The sequence below is a fragment of the Perca fluviatilis genome, chromosome 9, assembly GCF_010015445.1.
Source record: "Perca fluviatilis chromosome 9, GENO_Pfluv_1.0, whole genome shotgun sequence".
NCBI classification, from domain to species: domain Eukaryota; kingdom Metazoa; phylum Chordata; class Actinopteri; order Perciformes; family Percidae; genus Perca; species Perca fluviatilis.
The window spans coordinates 34,957,880-34,984,155 of record NC_053120.1 but is presented as its reverse complement, the minus strand read 5'-3'; the positions used below and the strand labels follow the sequence as shown (position 1 = coordinate 34,984,155).

General features: G+C 40.6%; 1 protein-coding gene across 21 annotated transcripts in view; it reads left to right on the top strand.

Moving 5' to 3' along the window:
- The window catches only part of ptprfa (protein tyrosine phosphatase receptor type Fa), a 412,601-nt gene that overhangs the window by 364,837 nt on the left and 21,488 nt on the right, over positions 1–26,276 (top strand). For all 21 annotated transcript variants that reach the window (XM_039810996.1, XM_039811014.1, XM_039810999.1 and 18 more), the window contains 5 exons: positions 9,084–9,207; positions 10,300–10,475; positions 18,543–18,662; positions 20,400–20,554; positions 24,594–24,879. In XM_039810996.1, the coding sequence (XP_039666930.1) occupies positions 9,084–9,207; positions 10,300–10,475; positions 18,543–18,662; positions 20,400–20,554; positions 24,594–24,879 (861 nt within the window). The remainder of the gene's footprint in view (positions 1–9,083; positions 9,208–10,299; positions 10,476–18,542; positions 18,663–20,399; positions 20,555–24,593; positions 24,880–26,276) is intronic.

Here is a 26,276-nt window from a genome sequence, read left to right as displayed (position 1 = left end):
TTGATTAGTTGGTGGAAGTAATTACCCATGAATGAGTACATATTTGTGAAAGAACAAAGGGGTTTTTGCTAAGCATCGACTTAAAAAATTACACAATGTAGGTTTAAGATTCTGCCCATTAAAATGGCAAGAAGTATCGGTGACAAGGCATAACCCTGCAGAGTCCAACACCCACTGAGAAAAGGCTTGACTTCCTGCCAAGAATACACACTCAACTCTTGTTCCACTTGTACAAGGACTGGATGCCTCATAGCAACAGTCCCAGCCCCTTTATTCTCACAGCACTCTCCACAAGACACCCTGAGAGACACCGTGATTTGCCATCTCCAAAAAACACATGTCATAGACTGGGAGTTTTTACCCAAGGTACAAAAATGGTGCTGTTTTCAGACGAGTGCAGCAACCGGTTGGTTCAGGTGGCTTCCGTCTGAATATTTGCTCTTAGTTTCTGCTAGTAATCAAGAATTAGCGACGGCCAAATGAAGCGTCATGAGGCTTCGTGAACCATTTTATTTATTTTCTGAGCCCATTAGATGGCGCTCTTGGTTTAAAGAAAAAGGCTCAAAGAATGGCAATTCAGTGTGCTTTCAACCCTTTGTTGAACAGAGAGCGCCGTCTAGTGAGCTCAGAAAATGAAGAACGTGGTTAAAATAGTGCTTCATTTGGCCATCACTATTAAGAATGAAACCAAAAATCACAGCAGCTGATGTGTAATCTGATACCGTAGAATTCAATAAAGTTTGATCTGGAGATTGTGGATGGCTGAGGCACTAGGTGTCTTCCTCACACTCACACACGCACACACACGCACACACACACACACACACACACACACACACACACACACACACACACACACACGCACTCACACAATTAATCAAATGCCTCAAAAAGCCATCTCAATGTAACATCTCACAGTTCCAGATTTAACTAGAGTTTAGTGCTTATCTATGGTGCAAGGTTATTAATTAAATGTTACTTGAGTTGTCAGTTATATTTTTTATTGTTATCTGTATCTGGATATCTTCTCTGGATCAGGAAAAACAGGAGGGAATGCATGTACAAACCCTTGCAATGATTTGGCTCACATCGTCACATCACAGTGGGACACACACACACACACACGTTTGTTTTATTATCTTTGTGGGGACCCATCATTGACATATTGCATTCCCTAGCCCCTTACCCTAACCTTAACCATCACAACTAAATGCCTAACCTTAACCCTTACCCTCACCCTAACCATAACCTAATTCTATCCCTAATCCTAAAACCAAGTCTTAACCCTCAAACAGCCCTTTAACCTTGTGGGGTCCAGCATTTTGGGCCCCACAAGTCTGTGCAGACCCCACAAGTATACTGTATTCCCCAGTTTTTGGACCCCACGAATATAGTAAAACAAGCCCTCACTCACTCACTCACTCACTCACTCACTCACTCACTCACTCACTCACTCACTCACTCACTCACTCACTCTCACACACAGTCGTTGTATGTCCTCCTGTGTCCTGTTACATCAGCGCTACCAGCCATTAGTCTATAGTAAGAGCAGCAGGCCTTGAAATGAAAAGCTGATAATGGCTGCATTTAAAATGAGACCTGCCAGAGTATCTTACAGCTTGTTACATCTGATGAATGAGTTTGGGGACTACTTGAGATCACTTCATACACTCCATATTTAACAGTAATTCTTTTCATTACATAATAATGATTACATCCGTTTATTAGCCTTATCAAATGCGTAAAAGCTGGTTTGCACTAGTAAAACTTAGTTTGGGCTGTTAACTGAGCCTCCGATCTGTTTCATACTGTATCTGCATTGGCAAGGCTGTTATTAATATCTATTTAAGCAATATAACACTCAAGGGTGGGATTTAACGTCAGTATTGGCACAACAGTGATGCGGCTAGGACTTCGCCGAAATCCGTAAGCATCACTGAAGTGCCAATATTATGAGGTTAAATCAAACCCTCGAATGTGAAAAAATTGGGGGTGGCAGTAGCTCAGTCCATAGGGACTTGGGTTGCGAACCGGAGGGTTCAAGTCCCAGTACGGACCAAAGTACAGAGTGTGGATTGGTAGTTGGAGAGATGCCAGTTCACCTCCTGGGCACTGCTAGGTGCTCTTGAGCAAGGCACCGTACCCCCCAACCGCTCAGGGCGCTGGTCCAGCACTGGCAGCCCACTCACTCTGACATCTCTCCATTTGTGCATGAATAGGTCCTGAGCATGTCTGTGTGTATTTCAGGCCTGTGTGTAGAGATTTCTAACAAAACAGAGTGTAAATTGTAATTTCCCCACTGGGGATCAATAAACAGTATAAATTATTATTATGTAGTATTGCGATCCACATGATACAAGCCTTTCGTGACAGCGCACTGCACCTACACACAGTTGCTAGTAGCTTTAACATAGCGCCACAGCTGATGTGATCCAAACATTTTCAATAACAGTCTCCAGAGCGCTGTAAAAAATAATAAGTCGTTCAATCTGATGAATCACTTAATATAAAAATGTTAAAAGAGTTTCTGTGTGTTCCCCTGTGATTCCTGATTTATGTTCATGAATACAAATATTACAAAAACTCTGTAATATTGACATGTGGAATGCGGAGTTGAAATGCAAAGCAGTATTTTTAGTGATGAGCATGGTGTGCTCAAATGGCTCTGGGTGTGCTGTCATGCTGATTTGAGCACTTTCTAATTGGTCTAGTTGACCAATTAGATTGCCTGGTCAGATCCACTTATTGTATAATTGAGGATCGATAACTGTCTCTTTACAAATGAACAAATATGCTCATTGGGCCAATGCAATGGCAAATACATATTTCACAAACACAATGAACTCATTCAATTCAAATGGATTCAATTTTATTGGAGATGCAACGATTACAACTTTCTAGGCCGAATCCAATTTCCGATTTTCATTGAGTTAGGCCAGCCACTACTGATTTTAGCCAATTCTGATAAAAAAAATTTCTAACCACTTTACAGCACACACAAATATTTATTTTCTATCTTTTCTTTAATAGAACATTTTGCACAGAACATAGAACATTTTTTGAACAGATAATGGATCACTATAAAATAGAACTATATAAATTACTCCTGTTGTGGGAAACTCACACACATCTAAAGTGCAATGTTAGAACCATTTCCTTCTTTTCACATCCAGTATCCAACAAAAAAAATGTGATTTTGGTTTTTGGTGTCGGCCCTCCACACCCTACTTTTTACTTCCAGGTGTTGCATATTGCAAACTTGTTATCTTCTGCATACACGCTGAAGAATTTCCAAACAGCTGACATGTTGCAGGTTAATTCACCAGGTTCCCTACATGTGTGAGAATAGCGCGGACACACGCTTCACACCGCGAGCGGGTACGCGCGACACACGGTGGAAAAGTTGAGAGAAAGGAAAAAGAGACCATCCTGTGGCATCCATGTGTGCGTGTGTCCTTGAGAACCGTAACTCGTATAACTTATGTTGTCAGTTAATTGTAGCATTGACCAGCATGAAATCAGCATATGTCAGACTGACCTGCCGGTCACCGGTGCATCTCTAAATTTTATTTATCAAAGTTATCTCGAGACACTTTACACTTTAGACCACACTCTATAATTTACAAAGACCCAACCAATCCAACAATTCCCCCAAAAGCAAACATTTAGTGCAACAGTGGCGAGGTAAAACTTCCTTTTAGGCAGATACCTCGGACAGATCCAGGCTGTTGGTGGGCGGCCATCTGCTGCTGCCAGTTTGGACACAGAGACACTGATACGGATATACAGATATAGAGAAACATGATTCATAATAATTATAGCAGTTTGTGTGATGAACAGTGGCTTTCATAGTAACAGCTCATACACACACTCGCACGTTAATTTCCAAAATGACATATATAAGGACCCATCTAATTTTGGAAATGACAAAGCATTAACAACAGGAGTGGCATGTTTATATCATCCTTAATACAGTACTTGCCAATGTTCTGTTTTGCTGAAGTTCCAGTTGTTCTCAGGTGCCAACACAAACCCTGTCACTGGGCTGCAGTAACTTTACCTGTGAACTGTTTTTCTGGAGTGTGTTACCAGCGCAGCAGGAGTGCTAGTGTGTTGTGTGTGTGTGTGTGTGTGTGTGTGTGAGACAACGGGGGGGGGGGGTGCTTTCTTGCTCAAAGACAAACCAACAAAAAAACAACCAAAACCAACACAAGCTGCCTACAGAGGAATGTCTGCAACCTAAAGTTTTGCTTATGTATGGCCACTGATGGAAAGATTATATATCCTCATATAAATTATGATTGCGAGAGGCAGTTTTGCTTTGATCAGTTTTTGCGATGTAATCGCACTTCATTTCCAATTTTTTATTTTTTTTGTCAACCAATAACAAAACTACATTATATTTGTAATTTTGTTAAAGGCCAGGTTCTGTATTTTTCAACCTGAGGCCTATTTTTCCATGCATTGGTGTCTAAAGTCCTAGTCGCACGGGATTAGTATCATCTGGGGACCTCGTGTGATTTAGAAAGCCGAAGCCTGCTTTTACCCGAATTTATTGACACATGTTTCCTGAGAGTTGGGTGACCGGCGGCGGCGGAGGCCAGCCAGGGCGAGGCCGCCACACCGCACTTGCGTCGGGGTTCCGTATCTTTTTGGGCCAGGCCTGGTAGAGGTTACCAGAGGCGCATATCCTATCCTCGCCGCGGCGGCACCCATACAACATCACCGTCAGCCCTCGGACGCTGCTGCGGGGAGTGCGTCGACTCAGGGATGGAGGTCTCTGGTCGGGCAGTGGTCCAGACTAGGTTGGCCATGAAAGGCGGCGTCCGCAGCCCCCCTGCCACCTCATCTGGCCTATCTGTAAAAGAGCGCACAGGAAACAAAAACATTATAAAAAATGATACACCATCCATCCATCCATATTCATCCGCTTATCCTGGGTCGGGTCGCGGGGGCAGCAGCTCCAGCAGGTGACCCCAAACTTCCCTTTCCCGAGCCACATTAACCAGTGTTAACAAAGTTGTTTTAGTCGTGCAACAGAAAACTCAGATTGGACAGATAGTCTAGCTAGCAGTCTGGATTTACCCTGCAGAGATCTGAGGAGCAGTTAACCATAGTCCTCAGAAATCCACCGGAGTTTAGAACGCCAACACAAAGAAAGAGGAAGGTGACGGACATCCGGCCGAAAAAAAGGACATCCGGCGGAATTTCCAGCAGCAACGGAGCAATCCCGGAAGTAGAAGGTCGTGGATGATAGGCTAGTATACACTGGATGCAAACATTGGAAGATACCGATTGTTTGTATTTTTATTTTGTTTAATTTAAACAACACTCAGCAAAGTGAATGTGATTCTCATCTGATAGGGTGAAGTAGATAAGATGTAAGATAGATGAAAAGGCGCGCAGCCAATTCAGAGCCAACATGGACTCCTGTAATGTGTATTAGACATAAGTGAGTTATTATTCTTAACTCGGTTGAATGTGGCAGCGTGTGCTAAGTCTAAACCTGACTCTGCTTACACAAATCCACATGCTTCACGCCTGGCTATTCCTCTCTCTGTGTTTACCTGCTTTGTTTTTTTGTTGGTGGAACTGCAGCTCCGTGAGTGTGATTACACTGACATACTGGGTAACTGATCTACGCGTCGGTGGAGCACATTAGCAGTAATGTGAGTGGTTTGTCAGTGCAGCGTGGTGGAAGCCATACCTAACAGGCTGTTAAATAAGATGTGCATTCAACCTCTTTCTCCATTTTCATTATTATCAGTTGTAGACTGGGGGGGCTGAGCCGACGCCCAGCCAGCCAGTGAGGAGTAGAGGAACAGGATATTAGAGTCCTCGTCGCAGCTTCATTTTGCCTGTACGTGTTTGTGTTTGTGTGTGTGTGTGTGTGTGTGTGTGTGTGTGTGTGTGTGTGTGTGTGTGTGTGTGTGTGTGTGTGTGTGTGTGTGTGTGTGTGTGTGTATACGGGTGTGGGTTTGTTTTCCAGATGATGCAAGATAAGTAGGAGCGTGAAAGGTCAATCATGAAAAACAATCCTCAGCATGTCATTATTCAGCTAAACCTGCGCCTGCGTTCACAGCCAGCAATCGCCGAGAGACCAATGTTGGGGATTAGGAAGGTAAAGATTTCATTATTAGCAATTTATCAAAGATGTTCTATCAATATTAATAAAGTTATGAATATGTGTATTAATAACTATCAAACCGACAAACAATCAAAACTGGGCACCGCCCTGGAATCAGGGACCAATAACTGAACTGTGAAAACAGTCTCATAGGTGGTGTTCTCTTTGAAAATACTGATTAATTCATTCATTCATTCATTCATTTAATTAGTTTATCTCACATTTATAAAGTGAACGGGAAGGGTGAGCTGTTATTACAACATATACACAAATAATCACAAACAACTGCTCTTTAAAGTATAATAGAATTTATTTAACTTCCAAATTATCAATTGTCAATCAATAGTTCTTCGATCAATAAACCTATTTACGTGGTACAACTACAACATAGGCAAAAACAAGCAAACGTGGTGTGTGTGTGTGTGTGTGTGTGTGTGTGTGTGTGTGTGTGTGTGTGTGTGTGTGTGTGTGTGAGAGAGAGAAAAAGGGAGAGAGGGGGAGATCACGAGATCACGTGGGTAGCTAAGCCACGCGAGATCAAGATGGCGGATGAAACACCGTGAGATTTAAGGCTCTTTGTAGTTTTAGCGCAAGGCACAAAATGGCTACTCGAGGAAATACACAAACTTTTTTGCAATACCGTGTGACTGTGGGGTGGCTAGCGATCTGCGTGTGTGTGTGTGTGTGTGTGTGTGTGTGTGTGTGTGTGTGTGTGTGTGTGTGTGTGTGTGTGTGTGTGTGTGTGTGTGTGTTAGGTTAGTGTGTAAAGAGGACAGAAAAGCACACTTTAGAGGAAGAAAGACGCTTGGAATCTTGATTTTCAAGGAAGTGTGGGCCAACAGCTGACTTCTTGCAGCGGCAATAACCGATCCTTTTGTCCAACACGGGGCCACGAGGTAACGGTCTCATTACGTCGTGGTGCCGTGGTTCGAGTGGCGAACGGAAAGTTTATTATCTCACTTGTACAGTAACTAACGTCTCCGCGGCGGGAGACAGCAGTGTAGCATTACACAGTCCCTCCAGAAAAATGCGGTTTTGCGATCGCATAATTCAATGCATAATCAGCCAAAGTCCACATATTTATGCGGGGCCGCATTTTTTTCAAATACGCCGCACTTTTGCCGCATAAATTGCCGATTTCCACGCAAAATATGCGGGGCTTGCATGATTTCATAATCACCGCATTTTGTTGGAAAAAAAGTCACATATATCTTAGCAGAAAGTTGAAAAATGCTGCGTTTACTTCACACAACAGCAGCCATTTTCCCCTGTTGCCATGGGAACGTTATGAAGTGACGTTATGAAGTGACGTTATGAAGTGACGTTATGAAGTGACGTTATGAAGTGACGTTATGAAGTGACGTTATGAAGTGACGTTATGAAGTGACGTTATGAAGTGACGTAATTACGCGACGTGAACGTCATCGAAAAGCAGGGTGTTGGGGGAATCATTTTTCTCTTTTTCATCAAACCGCAGTTTTTGCAAGTTAAAGCAATTTCATCGCATAGAATTGCATAAATATCCCGCATATTCCATCGCATTTTTAAAGAAAACGTGCCGCATAATCAAGGATTTTTGCCCGCAACAATCACAAAAAAACTTCTGGATTCACAGAAATAAAAACCTTCGCTGAAGGTGTGTTGTCGCCACAGCCAGAAGACACGTTTTGTTTCAAATGAAGCTGGAGGCAGCAAAAAAACAAAAAAAACACAAAATGGCGGTTTGTTCTGTCGCTTTCACGTCACCTTTTGGTATCGCCTCAGCTCGCTTGGAACCCCGACTAAGGTGGTACTAAAAAAAGTACCTGTTAGCAGGTACCAAGTAATGTTTTTCGTGATGGAAAACCAAAAAAGGCGAGTAGAGTCGAGGTGAGTCGAGCAGGTACCATGTAATCGAAAAGCGCCAATAGTGTTTTATCACGCTGCTCGGTTCCCCAGACCAATCATCAGGCAGCATAGTGAAAACCTGTCCAGCTCTTATCAAGACACGCTCTACCATCACTGGAACACAGGCGTGGCTTTCCATCTTGCATACTGCAATGATTTAATTCACAAGAGTACAAAAAAATAAGTAGAAAAAACTATTAAGAGAAGAATATCTCACCATCTGTTCTAACGTCATGTTTCTGTGTGTAGAAACCTAAAAAAATGAGAAAAAATAAGAACTTCTGCAGTTTGGGCTGTCTGTTGTACTAAAGCATTGCTCTAGAGATGGAGAAGAGACTCAAATAAAAGTAATATGAGTTATCGAAGCAAAGAAACAATAAGTGTAGAATAGTTACAAAATGACTATGTAAATAACCCAACAAGTCCTCCAAACCATATGACGGTGACGATATGGGTAGTTTAATTCTACCCTCTGATTCGGGACATATTTCACGCCCTTTGCCTCTCCACAGCTGTACGCCATGAGGGGGCTTCCCAAAGAGTGCTAGTCCATGTTTGAATTCAGCGACCCAATCTCAACTGAATTATCACTATTTTATCCCTTGTCACTTTCGCTGTATTGAGAAATAAAATCTACCACGTCTACCAAGTCCTTATCTGTTGACTCTTGACATAGTGCTGGTGGTCCACCATCTCTCAACCTAATGTATGCTACTGGGAAACGTACATCCAAGGACTATTGTCCCAAAACCTTTGGCAAAATTCCCTTCCTCAATGGATCTGTTCTTTGTTAATACCAGGCACCGAGCTGGTAGGTGAAAGGCTGGAAGGGATTTTAGGAGTGTCCAAACAGCCCTGTGTGTGTATCCAGGGGGGCTTAAAGATCATCCAGGGCTTTTCATATTATAGAGCCACAGGCTGGGGGAGGGATGATGAATTAGTTTCTGTGTCACATTTATTGGTCTGGACTCTTCGCTCCAAGCTCTGACAGGCTTTAAAAAACAGAAAAGAATATAGGCACTGTTGTAATAAATGGTTACCTTTCTCTCTTTCTCTCTCTGTGTGTCAGTCTATTGATCCAGGACAGCAGTTCACCTGGGAGCACTCCAACCTTGAAGTCAACAAGCCAAAGAACCGCTATGCAAATGTTATTGCCTACGACCACTCCAGGGTCATCCTCACACCTGTGGATGGTAAGAGACACTCTACTGTAAGGCTGAATCTCATTTCTCATTTCTCATCTTACCCCTTCCCCTTACCCCTACCCCTTCGTCTTACCCCAAGCCCTTGTCCCTCAAAACCGAGTGGTAATGGGTAGGGGTGAAAACATGCATACTTAGGTCTGTTTGCAATAAATATTTGTATACACACTGCATGGTGTGTTGTATATCTGTTTCAGTTATCACTGTTTTGAATGTAACCGATGTTCAGAAACACTTTCTTTGTTAACAAAAAGCTGTTTTTATTGCCCAATAAAGTAAACATTATTACAACTATTACAACTATTAGAACCATAACTTGTGTCACACACATATAATATAATATAATTCTCACATAGTGGTCGGGGCCTTGATTTACCTCAATTGCCGAGAGAACCTGGACCTTTATTTAACCCTCGTGTTGTCCTTGGGTTGAATTTGACCCATTTTCAAAATTTTGATATCAGCAATATATAAAATACATGGATTCCATACAACGCTCTTCGCACGTACAATTAATGATCACTACTTTCATAAAATGTTGGGTGTTTTATTCAATTTAATAGCATTTGAAAACAAATTGAAATGGTTTCAAAACAGTATTCTGACTAAACTTTGACATACACACGTCTCTGATTATCTACCAACATACGTTCCTCTAATATTAGTCTGAATAATTCATAATTTTTTTAACTAAAAAATTAGGTAAGATTTCCTACATATGAGGTTTATTATCCATGGATTCCAAAAATAGGTGTCAATCTAGTGGTGATAAGTTGGTGTTATTGGTGTATGTACTGGTGGTAGGGTAAAAAAGGATCTAAAACGTTGGAAAAAAAAGACAAAAGTGTCGCAAAAAGTATAAAAAACATCAGAAAATAGTTGTTCAACAAGTGCACGGTCGACTGGAAGACAACACAAGGGTTTAAACAATCTAATATAATGAGACAAACTTTCATTTCTGATTTCCCCTGTCATATACTGTAAGTGTATTTCATCTTATTTTAGTAAGAAACCCTGCTGTTTTCTGATTGGCAACTCTATTAATTTGCTTGCTAACTTTGTCCAACTTGTTCCTTCCTGCAGGAGTTCCAGGTAGCGACTACATCAACGCCAACTACATTGATGGCTACAGGAAGCAGAATGCTTACATTGCCACACAGGGGCCGCTGCCAGAGACGCTGAGTGACTTCTGGAGGATGGTGTGGGAGCAGAGGACCTGCACCATCATTATGATGACCCGTCTGGAGGAGAAGTCACGGGTGAGCCTCTCATGTTGACAAATAATCAAAATAATATTCTCATGACAATGTCCTTGGTTGACAGTGCATTTATCAAAGGAGAGGCACAACATGTTTTTAATGAGGACATAAATAAATAGAGCAAGTCCTGCGTAGAATTAATTAGGGGTGTAACGATACATTGGATACATATTTCAATTCAGTGATCCATGATCCAATATTATCGATGCAAGGTGAAATCTCTAAATATCTATACATATCGTCTGTCAGACACCCCTTTATTTTAGAATCCCACTTTATATTTATAATTTAAATGTCTGAAAGAGCTCAGTAATACATTTCTCCAATCTTCTTTCAGTTGCTTTTTTGAGGTGATATAAATGGAACTGTGTTAAATGGGCTCATGTATCGTATCATATCGATGGCAGGCCCCTGAATTGAATCAAATCAAAATCGTATTGTGACGGACTTTAAGAATTCAGCAAATATCGTATTGTTGTCCAAAGAACTAAACAGATTTTGCTACAGCATCACTTCAGGGATTTGAGTCCTGGTCTCCCAGTTGCTGGCAATGTTCTTAACCACTACTCTATCCATTGAAACACCATGTAGACTCACAAAAATAGATCATCATCATCATCGTCATCAGCAACTCTTGCTGTAACTACTAATTTAAAAAGTTACAGTTATAAACAAGTTATAATTTTGGAGCAACTATTGTCAGAATGAGGGCTGTCCTTTCTAACAACAATAACAAAATGCAAATAGGGGTGCTGGGCCATATGGAGAAAATCAGATATCACAATATTTTTGACCAAGAACATTGATATCGATATTGTGACGTTATTGTAGAGTTGACAGTTGGTGCTTCCACAAAATATTTTTTCCAATGAGATTTTAGATAAATAATAATCAATAATGTTTAACAGTTAACAGTTTCAAGTGAAATTATAGAGAAAAAAGAAAACAAAATGCCAGCTATGTACTGACATTGTTTACATGCATGCACAAAAATAGTGTGATGTTAAACCAAATCTGCAATTCTTCAAATGAAATTCCCTCAAAATGTTTCATAACAGATTTTCTGAGGAATTTGAGGAATGCTTGTTATTATCAATTGAGGTAACGTAATTGTAAATCACGATATGTCGATATATGATTTCATCACGTTATGATTCCATTGAAAGATGATAAATTATGGAAGTAAATCAGTTTCATCGGATTTTGAAATGAAAAAGCCATTGAATTTCAAGCACTGAATATTTATGCATTGAAATTATGTATCTGAATTGTTTGCCTCCAAATTTTATTCTTCAAATTCTTTCTAATTTTCACTTATATTTTTCTAAGTTCATAAACTCAGAATCCAAAATTGAACATAAAGAAATTCCATTTACCAAATTCAGATGCAAAATACAGTGTTATTCCACTAATATATTTTCAACTTGCTCAAATTCAACAGGCCAAATTCAGCTGCAAAATGTAATCTTAAAAATTCAGTGTAAATATCTGGGAACCCAAGGAAAAGCAATCGATTCTAGATGAGAGATGGAACTCTCTGGAAATTGATGATGGAGATGCTCAAAGATGACGACTCCGATGATTTCAGATTATAGGCAGCTTTATTCAATATTGAACAAGATTCTCATGAGGGAGAGCGCCTAGCCATGCACCGCTGCACAGACCCAAGTGCTCTCTCCGAACTTCGAATTGACCTTACAGTCTTATAGATCCTGAAACTCACATCTGGAAACTTTTTATTTTTTCTCGGAAAATTTTATCCTAATACTGTCAGGTTCTCATGCTCTAGTAGACTCAAGCATCCTGTAGACCCCCTCCAAAGGCCATCTGTTACTCAATCAGTTACTCAATTAGTTACTCAATTTGTTACTCAATTAGTTACTCAATTTGTTACTCAATCAGGGCCTCTAATTTGTTATTAACTTAAACATCTGAACCAGATCCCACCATCGCACGCATAGGGGCCTCTTTGCCTCCCTGTGACCTTCTCCCTCGATTGTAATAACACATTATAGAAAATATGAAATATGAAAATACATTTGAGTACATGCAAGCTTGATTATTTCACCTATCACTAGAATCTGGATTGGTAGTTTGCCATAGTAGCTGCAGCCAACAACTGGAAACATTTTACAATCAGCGTCTGCTATTTCACCACTAAATTCACTTTAGAGACTTTTTTATCCGAGAAATCAGCTGTTCAGAGTTCGAATATGGGCATTTTTACGAAAATTGATGGCCAATTGCACATTTGCTCCGATGTTGTCAGACTTGAGAAGCTCCAGTCTGACGTGACAGCCAGCTGGTGGCTGCCGGGATCACTCGCTCGCCGGCTGACCAGTGATGCAAATTTAAAAAGTTAAGAGCTACAAGTAATCATTTTTGAGCAACTATTGTCACAATGAGGGCTGTGCATTCTAACACAATAGGACGTAAATTATCATATTGAATTATTGCCCAGCCCTAGGTACACAAATGCAACAACGAGAGTGTCCCATACATCAGTAAATTGATCTGCTTTGTAGTGGTGCAGATGAGCTTGGCTCAGCAACAGCATCACCCCACTGGTGGACATGAGGTATGAGGCATTCACAGCCAGTCACATGGCAGATGGGTGCTAGCAGGGCAGGGACAGTTGTTATATGAGTAATGATTGCAGCCCTGTTTCACACTGTTAATAATTCCACAACCAAGGGGCAAAACTGAGTGCCACAGCAGTGAGCCATTATTATTTCTGACAGAGACCATCAGCCCTCTGCCAGAGCCAATAACACCTGCCTGTGGTTCAACCAGAGGTGCAGCATATATTATATGATATCTAACCTGTGGCCGAGGCAATGGCTGCCCCTGATAACCAAACAACCAGTTTGTCCACTGTTTCTGCTGATGTGAGGCACTCTTGCATTACAGTGTACATGTCCCTAAGACAGTGCAGCTATGCAAAAGTCATGTGATTACTTTTTGAAGACAATTCTTAAAGCTTTAGTGCGTAACGTTTTTTATATTAATGTCCGTTACATTTAAGCCATTGCCAAATTAGTTCATACAAAGCTAATGAAGGCTATCAGCTCCACAAAAGTCTCTCACGGAAGGCTTGTATCATGTGGATGCACCGACAGTGTTGTTGTCATTACTTAGAACTCTTCATGGGGGAGACAGAAACTGCGCACTATAGCTTTAAACTCCTTTTTAATTTTTTAAGTCTAAATTTTTGAGCAGTCGTCAAAAATGCAGAGCAGTGTTAGGTAGGGCTGGGCAATATATCGAATTTATATCGACATTGATATATGAGGCTAGTTATCGTCTTCAATTTTGAATATTGTAATATGGTGATATGACACAAGTCTTGTCTTTTCCAAGTTTTAAAAGAGTCTGAATTTACCAGACAGTTGTAGCTGTTTTATTATTTGCCTTTACCTACTTAGTCATTGTATCCACATTATTTATCAAAACTCTCATTGTGTTAATATTTTGTAAAAGCACCAAAAGTCAACCTTACAATATCACCGCAATATCGACATTGATGTATTTGGTCAAAAATATGGTGATATTTGATTATCTCCATATCGCCCAGCTCTAGTGTTATTGTCCCAGAATACAAATATTATGGATGAAAACACTTTTTTTTATTATTAGTCATTCCAGAAAATGGCCCAGTGATATTCATTTGGGTGTCCAACCAAATACATGATCCTGAGAGCTTGGTGAATTGTGGGTCTTGTTAAAGCTATAGTGCGTAGTTTCTGTCGCCCTCATGAGGAATTCTATGTAATGACAACAAAACTGTCAGTGCGTCCACATGATATAAGCCTTCCATGATCGCGCACCACCCCCACCCCTCCTCCACACAGTTGCTAGTAGCCAAGGAGGACACAAGGATAAAAAAAAATGATGGTCTCTTCAGAAGAGGATTATATACCCTCGATTTTCTGCACGCGAAAGTCGCTGGACGAGACCATTTTCTGAACATAGCCATACTGAGAAATACAGAGAGAGTTGTGTGGATCTGTTCGTCTTAATTAGCTTTGTATCAACTAATTTGGCAATGGCTTGAATGTAACGGACGTTCACTCATTTAAAAAAGTGATGCACCAAAGCTTTAACAGGTAACATTCTTTGCTTCGCCCCCACAAGGGAATCCACTGATCTCAGCAATGCCATTGAAATGCTGTAATTTCAATCCAAAATTCCACGGTCATAACTATCGTTAAGACCAGCCTCTTAGATCCTTACCAGTATTGGAGTTAATAATGTAAAAAGGCTCATGGGGTCATTAAAATCAAAAGGGTTCACAGAGTTTTTCCTGGCTCAGAATGGGCCTCTGGGGGGACTACACACGACAGTAGGCATGATTGCATGAGCGCACAGTAAAGTCAAAGAGTCTGTCTTACCTTATTTGACAGAAGTCTATGCATTCACCTGTTGTTTCTGAAAACTTGATAAACAGAGACATATATTATGCTTGAATAAATAAAACCCCAATTAACAAATATTGAAAAAAAAATTAATATTAAAATTTAAATAAATCACCAGGAGAGTCCGGTACAGCCTGACTCTGGAGACAAAACTGAGATTAGCTATCATATTTTTAGTTCTGCTTGTTTAACAATTGTTTGGTAAATTACTCCTAAACAGGATTTGAATTACTATTTTTATTCTCAATTATCATTTTGGTGCTGGTAATTTTTCTTTAGAGCTGGCTAAAACCTCCTTGGGGGGGGGCACCAAAAATTCCTCTATGCAGTAAAAACCCTGGGTTCATACTTTAGGGAGCAACAATGCTACAACAACAACAACATTAGAAGTGTTAACTGGTCAGACTTGACACCAGCAGGATTGGATTCCCAACTGGGCAAAAGGGGGCAACTGCCTCTGGACCCCAGACCTTCATGGAAACAAAACTGGTTCACTCTGAGGTTTTGTTCACTGCACTGCAGCAATGTTTGCGTAATTAGATTACTTGCAATGTTGTTGGAGCATTTGCCATAAGAACAATATACTACAATATAAGCAATATATTACAATATGAACAATATATTGCAATATAAAAAGAGGCAGGGTTTGTGTTATTAGCTATCTTGGGGCCCTGTCTTGGAGAAGGGCCATGTGTGAAAAACTAGTTTTATTTTGTGCAACTTACATATATCTAAATAAAGTGGTGTTCAGAGATGTTCCGATACCAGTTTTGGAAAAGCCTCTAATTCTGCCTAAAATGCTGGTGTCGGATAGTACTGGAGTTAATGCACTGACCCAATACCATACAATTTATTAAGTACTATATTTATGTTCTTTTTCCGTACTGACTGACTTTCAAACTAGATAATAAACAAAAGTTATTTGGCATCCATTCTCTGTTTTTTGTTCATGTTTCACAAAGGGTTTAACCTGAGCAAGGCCGTACAACAAAGAAACCATATCACATCCATACAGGGATAGTGCAGTGTTCAAATATAATATATATATGTATGTATTTTTTAACCCACTGATATTGGATCGGTACACGGTATCATCTGACTCTCAAGTTCAGGTATCAGAATTGGTATCGGGAAGAAAACAATGGTATCGGAACATCTCTAGTTGTGTTTAATCAATTTTGCACCAACTATTTGACACTCACACTGTGTTGACACAAGACATGGGTCCAGGTATTGTTCCAGCATTGCAGTGCTGGTTTCTATAGCTGATTTACAAAACCATAAACAAACAGCTGCCACATTTTCCACTTATTAAAAATGAATAAAATCTCTACTACAACTTAACAACTATTGTTACTACTGCTGCCTTAAAGCAAACACTCTCATGTTGTAGATGTAATCCTCACACACCTGGCAAACCTGAACTTGAATGATAGCCACAAGCTACAAGCAGGTCGAAGTATGAAATATATGAAATGGAAAAATCTATTTTGTATAAGAACTGCAGTGATAACTGGTGTCAGCATGAGCAGTAATCACAGTCAATCAGCTGGTCTGTCAAGGTTTCTACAGGCAATGCATTTCTGCTTGCTGAGGCCTCGTATTAGCTTTGGCTGAACTTTTGAATACATTTTTGCACGTAATGACTGTGGATTTTGTCCCCAATTTCTTACTGTGCAGTCACACTATGAAGCTATCCTGATTACAGCAATCATGAACTCTTTTAACATACACATGGCCAGTGGTGAAGTGAAGTCTTTGTAGGTAGGGGTGTTGAAATGAATCATTGCATCGTTGAATCGCGATGCAGACCTGGACGATTCTGCATCAATGCAGAGACAGACCATAAACGATTATTGCATTATTTCCTGGTCGCTGTGTAGTGGAAGTTTCCTTTGCAGCTGGGGGGGAAATGTTTTTCAGAGTTTAGTATAATGAAACAAATAAGACAGTCTGAGACTAGAACCAAGTTGGGTTTTTTGTATTTTATTAAAAACATATATATTTGCAAATAGGAGCAACATGATTTCACAAAAGGCCGCAGCCCAGTGTGGAGTCAGTTTCTCAAATGAGGGAACAGAAACACCAGGCTTTTATGCATCTTCAGAGTGACAGCACACATGCACTTGGATTATTATGACGCTACAATTCTTACAGGCAATCTGATACACATGAAGACAATCAGAAAAAACACAAGAGACATCTCGGAGGCATTTCGCCTCCTCCTCCCTGTACGATAGTTTTAGGGTGACCTTGTAGCCCCTATCTGTTCAGACAAACAGTGCTCACATTATGTTCCAGACTGGACGTCTCAGCAGTTAGAATCAAAATCTGCATGTGGGAAATGAGATCAACTCTTTCAGCATTTGTGAGAGAAGTAAAGTACGAATTAAACATAAAAATATAAGGAATTAGGCTTAAATGTAATTTTCCCATTACAGCTGCTTTTTTAGTTTTTGCCTTTTGTATCCCCTCCCCCCTCAAAGTGATCAATGCTACTTCACCATTACACCATATATTATATACCTAAAATAGAAGTATTTTAAACTAAGTAAGGCGCTGTAATGTGAACACATAGTGCCATAGAACGATAAAATCCCAGCAGCAGTTGCTGGTTGTATTTAGTCGCTACAGAGCTCCAGGACGTCGGCTACCAGCGGCAGTTATTTAGCCGCCAATAGGTGACTGTGAGCCGGCTACAGGCACCGCCAGATGACAGTCCTTTCAGGGGCCGTGGTAGTGGAGTTTAGCCAGAAAAAGTGAGCGTCACGCGGCGATGACAGTTAAGTTTAGGCAAAAAATTGTGGTAAAAACACTCCCGAGGAAAGAACAAGCATTTCCTGGGTGAAAGTATTTTGTTTTCGCCGCATAGTGAACTCCGCTCTCCAGCTTGAAAGCGCTGTGCTTTATGTTGACACCATGTTGTGCTATTTCATTTCGAGATCATTTTCCATTGAATATTGAAGTTCATAAATAAGTGTTTTGGCATGGCTGGCCGAGTGGTATCCATGGTATTGGAAGGGGGATTTAATTCTTGCATGTTTTGTTTTGTTGAGCATGATCAACAAACATTCCCCCGCCACCTCTCTGCTTTTTTCACAAATCGTACCTTGACTATGACATATAATACAGTACAATAACTAACATTATGTCATTATGTCTCATCTTCTCCTTCTAACATAATGTCAGCATCCCCTGACGAAGCGCACGAGTTGTAGAACAACAGCAAAAAAAGTTCCTCGAGTTTGTCCTTTAAACAGCGCTACTTGGTGCCATTTCACAGATTACATATGTTGCCCAGAATCATCACACAAAGGGCAGGCATTATTCACACAACAACAAGCAGTGGTGAAAGAAGTATTCAGATCCTATACTTAAGTAAAAGTACTAATACCACACTGTAAAACTTTCAGACTGCCTGCATCGGCCGCCAGACAGTCCGGCAAAAACGCAGGTCTTTCCATTCATTTTGAATGGGGGTGGTGCGTTTATTCTTTGAATCCGTCTCTTATCTCACAAAGCAGTAAAACAAAACAAAGAATGTATCCATGAACATAGTAACAATATTTCCTTGACGTGGTTGCCATATTCAAATGTTCTGCTTTATGTTTTTAACTTCAACAATAACACTTTGGTGTGTGTCTGTGTGCAGGTGAAATGTGACCAGTACTGGCCCAGTCGAGGCACAGAGACATATGGGATGATCCAGGTGACCATGCTGGACACTGTGGAGCTGGCTACGTACAGTATACGCACATTCGCCCTCTATAAGGTGGGAACTCTATATGGACACTGTGTTTACGTAGACAAATACACTTGAAGGAGGAAAATGTGAAAACTGTGGCTTCCTGAGAGTTATGAATAAAAGTTACGATGCCTTTGCTGTAGATTTGATAGTGCACACAAGCTGAACTTTGTAGACTCCTATAAATATCTAGGTTTCTATATTGATGAACATATGAATTTCAGAAATGGTGTTAAGGTTCTTGCTGATTCAGCACGTAGAGCTTTGGGAGGAATCATTGGTAAAAGCAAGAATCTGAAAGACATAAGTTTTCAAACTTTTTCTAAATAGTTTCAAGCCTGTGTGTGCCCTATACTTGATTATATTGTGGGTGTTAGAGGACTTAGGAATATATCGAATTGTGAATTAGTGCAAAATAGCGCCATAAGATATTTTTTGGGTGCACATAAATATACCATTGGCGATAGTGGGAGACATGGGATGGGAATCAAGTGAGGCTCGCTGGAAGATATGTATGGCCCAGTTATGGAATCGTCTATTAGATATGGACGCAAATAGGTTGTCGAGGAAAGTATTTCTCTGGGATAAACACATTCTTGGTCCTTGGTCTAACGACATATGCAAATTGTTTTGTAATTATGTTTTTGGTGAGCTGTTTCTTAATAATGAAAAGCTGAATATTGGTTTGTTTAAATAATCTGTGTTTGCTAAAGACAAAAAGCAGTGGGCCGACGATATATGGGCTAAGCCAAAATTGCGTATTTTTGTAATGATAAAACCAGAATATGGCACTGAGAATTATGTTGTAAGATCTTTATGTGCTCAAGTGAGATCTGGTGTGTCAAATATGAAACATATAAATTAGCTAATTATCTAGATAAAGCTTGGGAGAAGAGGAAAAAAGCTCTTTATCAAGATGAATTGTAGATGAGAATTTGTTGTTTGTGTGGTGTGTGTGTATGTGTATATACATATATGTATGTGTATATGTGTGTATATGTATATATTTGTATTCATGTATTTCTCCGAACGACAGGAAGATGTTTGTTAAATAAGTACATTTGTGGTGTCTTGTAATCCCATGTGGGATGGGCCAAAATGTTTGGCATGACACAGAAATAAAACATAACTAGCTAATTAACTAGCTATACCAGTTTACTCAGTGTAGAATGTTATCATTCAATGACTCTTTGGAAAGGGTTTTATTCATGGATTTTTACTTTTTGACCCACCGGCCAAGGGGATTGGTAGATGATAAAATCCAGCAGCCAAGCATATTTTTTAGCGGCCAAAATTATAAATTGTCTTTTTGCATCACATATATATTTGTTTTAGTACATTTCATTGTGATTGATTTATCAATTAGTTACTGTGATGCATCTAACCAAAATGGAAGGAGTAACTGTTCGACGCCAAACGGCATGCAGGGTACATTCTACCTGCGGATTCCTCACGTCTGTTTCCACTTTTGTCTTCATAAAAGATCAGTTTTTCAGAGTTGGGAGCTTATAAAAACTTAACACATGGGTTATTTACCTTGTTGTTGTATCACCACACAGCACCCTTTAGGCATTTTTCAGTTGTTTCTTAGCAGACAAAATTGACTAGGAGGAAACCTTCACGCAATACAAATCAATGGAGAGCGGAGAGTTGTTTCCCCCCCCCGGTGGGCGTGGCTTTCAAAGTATGATGTCATGCGCTCTGTCTCTATTCATAGCCAGATGAATAAATGTGTGTCGAATGTGTGCATGTGTGCTGTAACAGAATGGCTCGAGTGAGAAGAGAGAGGTTCGACAGTTCCAGTTTATGGCCTGGCCTGACCATGGAGTGCCTGAGTATCCCACCCCAACACTGGCCTTTCTACGCAGAGTCAAGGCCTGTAATCCTCCAGACGCTGGACCCATGGTGGTCCACTGCAGGTAAGCTACCGCTTAAGGTCCTAAAACACTAGGCAGACGGGGCGGCCAGTTATTTCCTCTCACACAGGCGCAGAACGTGCGTGCTACTCTTTGTAAACCCTTCATGTGTACAACTGAGTGCAACACTAGGAAAAATCACATCAGGGGAACTCTAGCATTGTTAAATGAAGATGAATAGCAGGAAAGCAGGGAATTTAACCCTAACCCCCTGCACTAAACACGTGTCCTATATTTCACATTCTTGGTGTCATCCGACAGTCCTATAGCACTCAGTGGTATCATATGTCTGTGTCATTTTGCATCATCATGTGTGATGCAACCGTTGGACCTAAATGACTTTAGTAGGAAGCACGTTAAACAAGCACACAATAACTTACAAAGCAAGGCCGTTGCAAAGTGAGTTAATCAGTATAACACAACTCGTCCAGATACATTTGAAAAACACGTCATTTATCTGACATTTTTACCCAAAGCAACTTATTGCTATATATATATATATATATATATATATATATATATATATATATGTCAGAGGCCACATGCCGCTGTAGCAACTATGGGTTAAGTGTCTTGCTCAGGGACACATGGGTTGATGCATCGCAGTGGGAATTGAACCCAGATCTCCCACACCAAAGGCACGTGTCGTATCCACTGCGCCATCACCAAGCCGCAGCTCTATAGCTGTAGCAACTTAAAATGACCGGTCAACAGACACCTGTGAGTATGCCTATAATACTAACTTGATCAAATGTGTGTGTGCATAGAATTAGTATCATGAAAGCATTTTTAGAAGAGACTCTCCGAAGGTGCGCGCCATTATTCCTATTTATATATGATAGGCAAATCACCCTGCCTTCCAGTGTGTACAATCATTGGCCTTGAAATATAAACAGTAATGTTATCAGTATTTGCATTATGTCAAAACAAAACCGAGAGCTACCCAGAGATCTTTGAAAGTTCTCATGTGTACTAGCCCAGCTGGTCTTTGGGGCTTTATACCACATGTATCAAAAGAACAGAAAAGGCAAAGATCTAAAAATCCAGTCCAGTTTTCTTTAGGCAGAGGGCCCCCTCCCTGCTGTTTAACAGACCTTCACATCACTTCTTCTTTGTAGTGAGGTCAGCGATGTTCGCAATCTAGCACGGCACGCCATATTGAAGCGCTGAGGCAATGCACAACATGTGTCTGGCATGGTTAACGTTTTCTTTGTTGTGATTCTTTCACTAGCAACCAAGTGTTGCTAAATTTATAAGCAAAATATAAGCACAGTAGACAAATAAATGATCTCTTTTAACAGATATCTGCATATGAATGCAGAATCTGTATAGCCTGGTTGACACCAGACTAGGGCTTGGCGATATATCGATATAAACAAATATATCGATATATTTTTAAATGAGATATAGAATTAGACCATATCGCATATATCGATATAGTTCAAATGTGATCCTTGCTCCCATAGATATGTCGCCGTGAGGTTCTAAACATACGTCAAAACCCGCCGCCATCTTGGAACAGGGGTCCGAAGCATTCAGATCAACGCTAAAGATGCCGGACTTTTGTACTGCTTAATTATGTTCGATAGAGGAAATGAAAAGAACAAACAGCATGGATAACATTTAACAGGTGACAATGTGTTTTATGATTATATATCGCCGTCGACCAGCAATCTGAGCTCCGGCGCAGCGGAGGCGGAGAGGCCCCGCGCGGCCGCAGCGTCTCTTCCCCGGGCAAAAACAATCAGCCGCTCGCTGCTGCGCCGGTCCCCGCTGATCCAGATCGGACCAGCCAAAGATCGGTAGGATCTTACACGTAGTCCAGGACGAACTGTATGTCGATATCGGCGGAAAGTTCCACTAAGTTTGCCGGCGGCAGGCGGACTGAAAGAAGCTACAGCGGGGCAGCGACCGTCTGCGGCTGCAGGATCTGGAGCTCAGTGCCCGTTAAAATTACATGTAACGCATAAATACATACAGAAATAAATAGTGGAGGAATGAGCTTGGACATTTCAGTCTGTTTAAACTTCACCTTGAAGCAGAAACTCTTAGTTCAGAAGGGTGAAGTTTCCTTTTGGACTCAGATCTGTGAACCGATCATAATAAATATTCTTTGTATTAACACATTAATTAGTTTCTTTGTTTTGTAGTCGATAGTTCATCTTTTAGTTTACTTAAGTGGAAGCAGTATCAAGTGGAAGAATGGGACTATAACCTAGGCTTACAGGCATGAGGCATTACATTTTGAACAAAGTAGATTATATTAATATCAAAAGCTTAATTGACCTTTGGAACGAATCACAAATAGCCTGTGGAGCTTTGATTTCAAAAAAGTTACTCCTGTTATACAGTATTTAGGTTTACATTTTATTGTTATTTGAACAGCTGAGCATTTAATCATGAACCAGGTGAAGAAACCGGTTTATTATTTATTTGATTTTGCAACTGTTTCTATGAAACTACTTGTGACATGTCATATTTGATTTGGGCTTTGACTGAACATTTGCTCTCAATTCGCGGAAAAAAATATCGGGATATATATCGTATATCGATATTCAGCCAAAATATATCGGGATATGACTTTTGGTCCATATCGCCCAGCCCTACACCAGACCCTTCTCAGTTGTAATTGAGAGTCTCAAATTTGCCGGAAGTTCGTCAGGGTCTACCCAGGCTAGAATCTGTAGGCAACGGGACAAGATTTTGGTTTCTGAAGCGTTTCTTTTTGAATAGGGACAGATGCTGCTACTTAGACATTTGTGCAACAATTCTCCAATGTACAGCATCACAGCATTCATAGCTATTGCTTATATCCAATGCCCGTCTGCATTTGGGTTTCCGATTGTATCCTGAGTAGTACTAATCACGTTTGAGCGGGCTTTGGTTGCATGCAGATAAACAAGAGGCGCAACGCATTGGCTGAAATGCAATCTAAGAACCCATCGGCTATCCTCCGACAACGGTTTAGCCTTTTATTAGCTTTTTTTTTCGTCTCTCAACTCCAACTCCAAGTCCGGTCTGGATATCGACTTGCTGAAGCTCCGAAATATTGGCCGCTCCCCCCAGAGGCTAAATCTTTGTCAGACCGATAGGCGATGGGTTTCGATAAATGGTCTTTGAGTGAGTCTATGTTGATTTTGCTGAACAGTGGTAACTATGGACACCTAGAGTGACACCTACAGGATTTTACCTATATGTATTTTATGAGAATACAAACCCCAGAAAGAGTAGTTGTTGCCAAGGCAACTAGAAGCCATCTTACAATGGGATTACACCAGCCGCGACGCCAAATCAAGCCAGGGGTGTAAAGTTTGGGGGCCAAGGCCCTTTTGCACTTCCTAGCCACCTACCTCCGCCACCCATCTTCAAACTCGGCCTTCATTTTGATCTCAACTACACATCTGTAAAGTTCTGTATCTGCATCTTGCACCGTGTGACTCTATCGCAGTGACATCTTTCAACAGAAATATTAACACCCGGCAAAGTACTTTAAAACTGCCTCTGTGTGTAGATCTGCCACAGTAGGTGTCTCAAGGACCACATTCTGCGATGATGACACACACACACGCGCACACACACACACACCAGGGTTTACCCCAGAATAGGCGGCGGCTTTTTTTATTTATTTTTTTATAGGGCCCGGCTGGGGCCAGTCACAGACTGATGGCAGCATTCATGTCTGGGGCCAGTCACAGACTGATGGCAGCATTCATGTAGAGCCAAATGGTTTTTGGATAACAGAATCATGGACGGAATCGCGAAATTGAGAATAAAAAAAAAAGCTATGAGACAGATTCCATAGGGATCTACATTAAGTCAGTCCTTAAAGCTAACTGGAGATTTGAAATATGACTGTGTTTAAGTTTCTAACTGAGACGCCCCACTGTAACTATTTTAATAAACGTATTAAAAAATGCATTCAGATTTTTACCCCAGTGGATTAGGCACACACACACACACAATGTGAAAACAATACCAGCTGGTAACAACAAATGCCAATAAACTATTTTGTCAACCGCGTTTTGTCTGTGTGCTCTGTCAGTGCCGGTGTGGGCCGAACAGGCTGCCTCATTGTGATCGAAGCCATGCTGGAGAGGATGAAACACGAGAAGTCGGTGGACATTTATGGTCACGTGACATGTATGCGAGCTCAGAGGAACTACATGGTGCAAACAGAGGATCAGTACATATTCATCCACGAGGCCCTGCTGGAAGCCGCAACATGTGGCAACACAGAAGTCCCTGCCCGAAACCTGTACGCCCACATCCAGAAGCTCACCCAGGTCCCTCCCGGAGAGAGCGTCACCGCCATGGAACTGGAGTTTAAGGTTGGTACCTTTTTTTTGTTTTGGATTGTTTTGTGCATGGTGAGTTCGCACACCTTGATAGTCCATTTAAAGTGGAACTCCGATCACATAACTGGCTCCGCTGTGTTTGTCTGGATTGACAGACTTTGTGATGAAATGTCACATTTATGAAACAAAACGGTTGTTGTGGAAAATGGCATTGTAAAATAAAAAACAGAAGCATAATCAATTAGGGCTGCACAATTAATCACAATTTTATCGAAATCGCAATATGGACTAGTGCAATATCTTAATCGCAAGGGGGCAATATTTGTTAAAGGCAAAATATGTGTCAAACCATTCTGAATGAAGTATTGTGGTGCTGCAGAGACGTCCCGGCATACAAATCCTATCTTACAGACTAAAGCAAAAAGTCTTTGTTTTGTACAGATTTTTTGCAAAAATCCCACTATAATCATTTTAATATTTTTCATTAATAATGAGAAGAAAAAAAAAAGATCATTCCCTCCAATATCATAATCACAGTATCAGTCAAAATAATCGCAATTAGATATTTTCCTTATATCCTGCAGCCCTATAATCAATTCTGGGGCTAACCAGAAAACAAAGCTAAGATCTTAGAACAGGTGTATTGTGACCAAATTTGCGCTCTCTTGTACAGACTCTGGGAGCAGTCTTTTTAGGCTGAGGAGGGTGTTGCAATAGTCTAAACCCAATGGTTTCCAAACTTTTGCCGTCATTCTCCCTTCACCCTGAAATTCCATGCATTTTTAACTGTAAACACGCAACTAGAGATGTGCCCATACCGATACCAGTATCAGTATCGCCTCCGATACTGCCTGAAACGTTGGTATCGGTATCGGTATCGGGAAGTACTGGAGTTTATGCACCAATCTGATACCACGTAATAAAGCCCTAAAGAAAATCTACGTTAAAGTAGTTTATTTATAAGTTATAACTGACTGTCAAACTGGATAATAAAAGAAAGTTCTGTGGCATTCATTGTTTTTGTTTGTTCACGTTTCACCAAGAGTTTAACTTGAGCCAGACCGACAACAAAGTCAAAATCATATCACATCCATACAGGGATAGTAGTATACAGTTGTTAAAACATAATAAAATATATGACACACTGGTATCGGATCAGTACTCGGTATCGGCCGATACGCAAGTTCAGGTATCGGAATCGGTATCGGGAAGCAAAAAAATGGTATCGGGCCATCTCTACACGTAACTAAAGGAGCCACATAGAAATGTTATTGAAATAGCATTGCTAAGAACATGAACTGGGTAGTTTTCTCACGTTTATGCTTTGCAAATGAAAAATTCAAGTTGATCTTGTCCAAAGGTTTTAAACTCCAAATTTAAAAAAACTTTTTCTGTCCAATCTTGTACTGTACATGTCGTTTTGCTTTCCC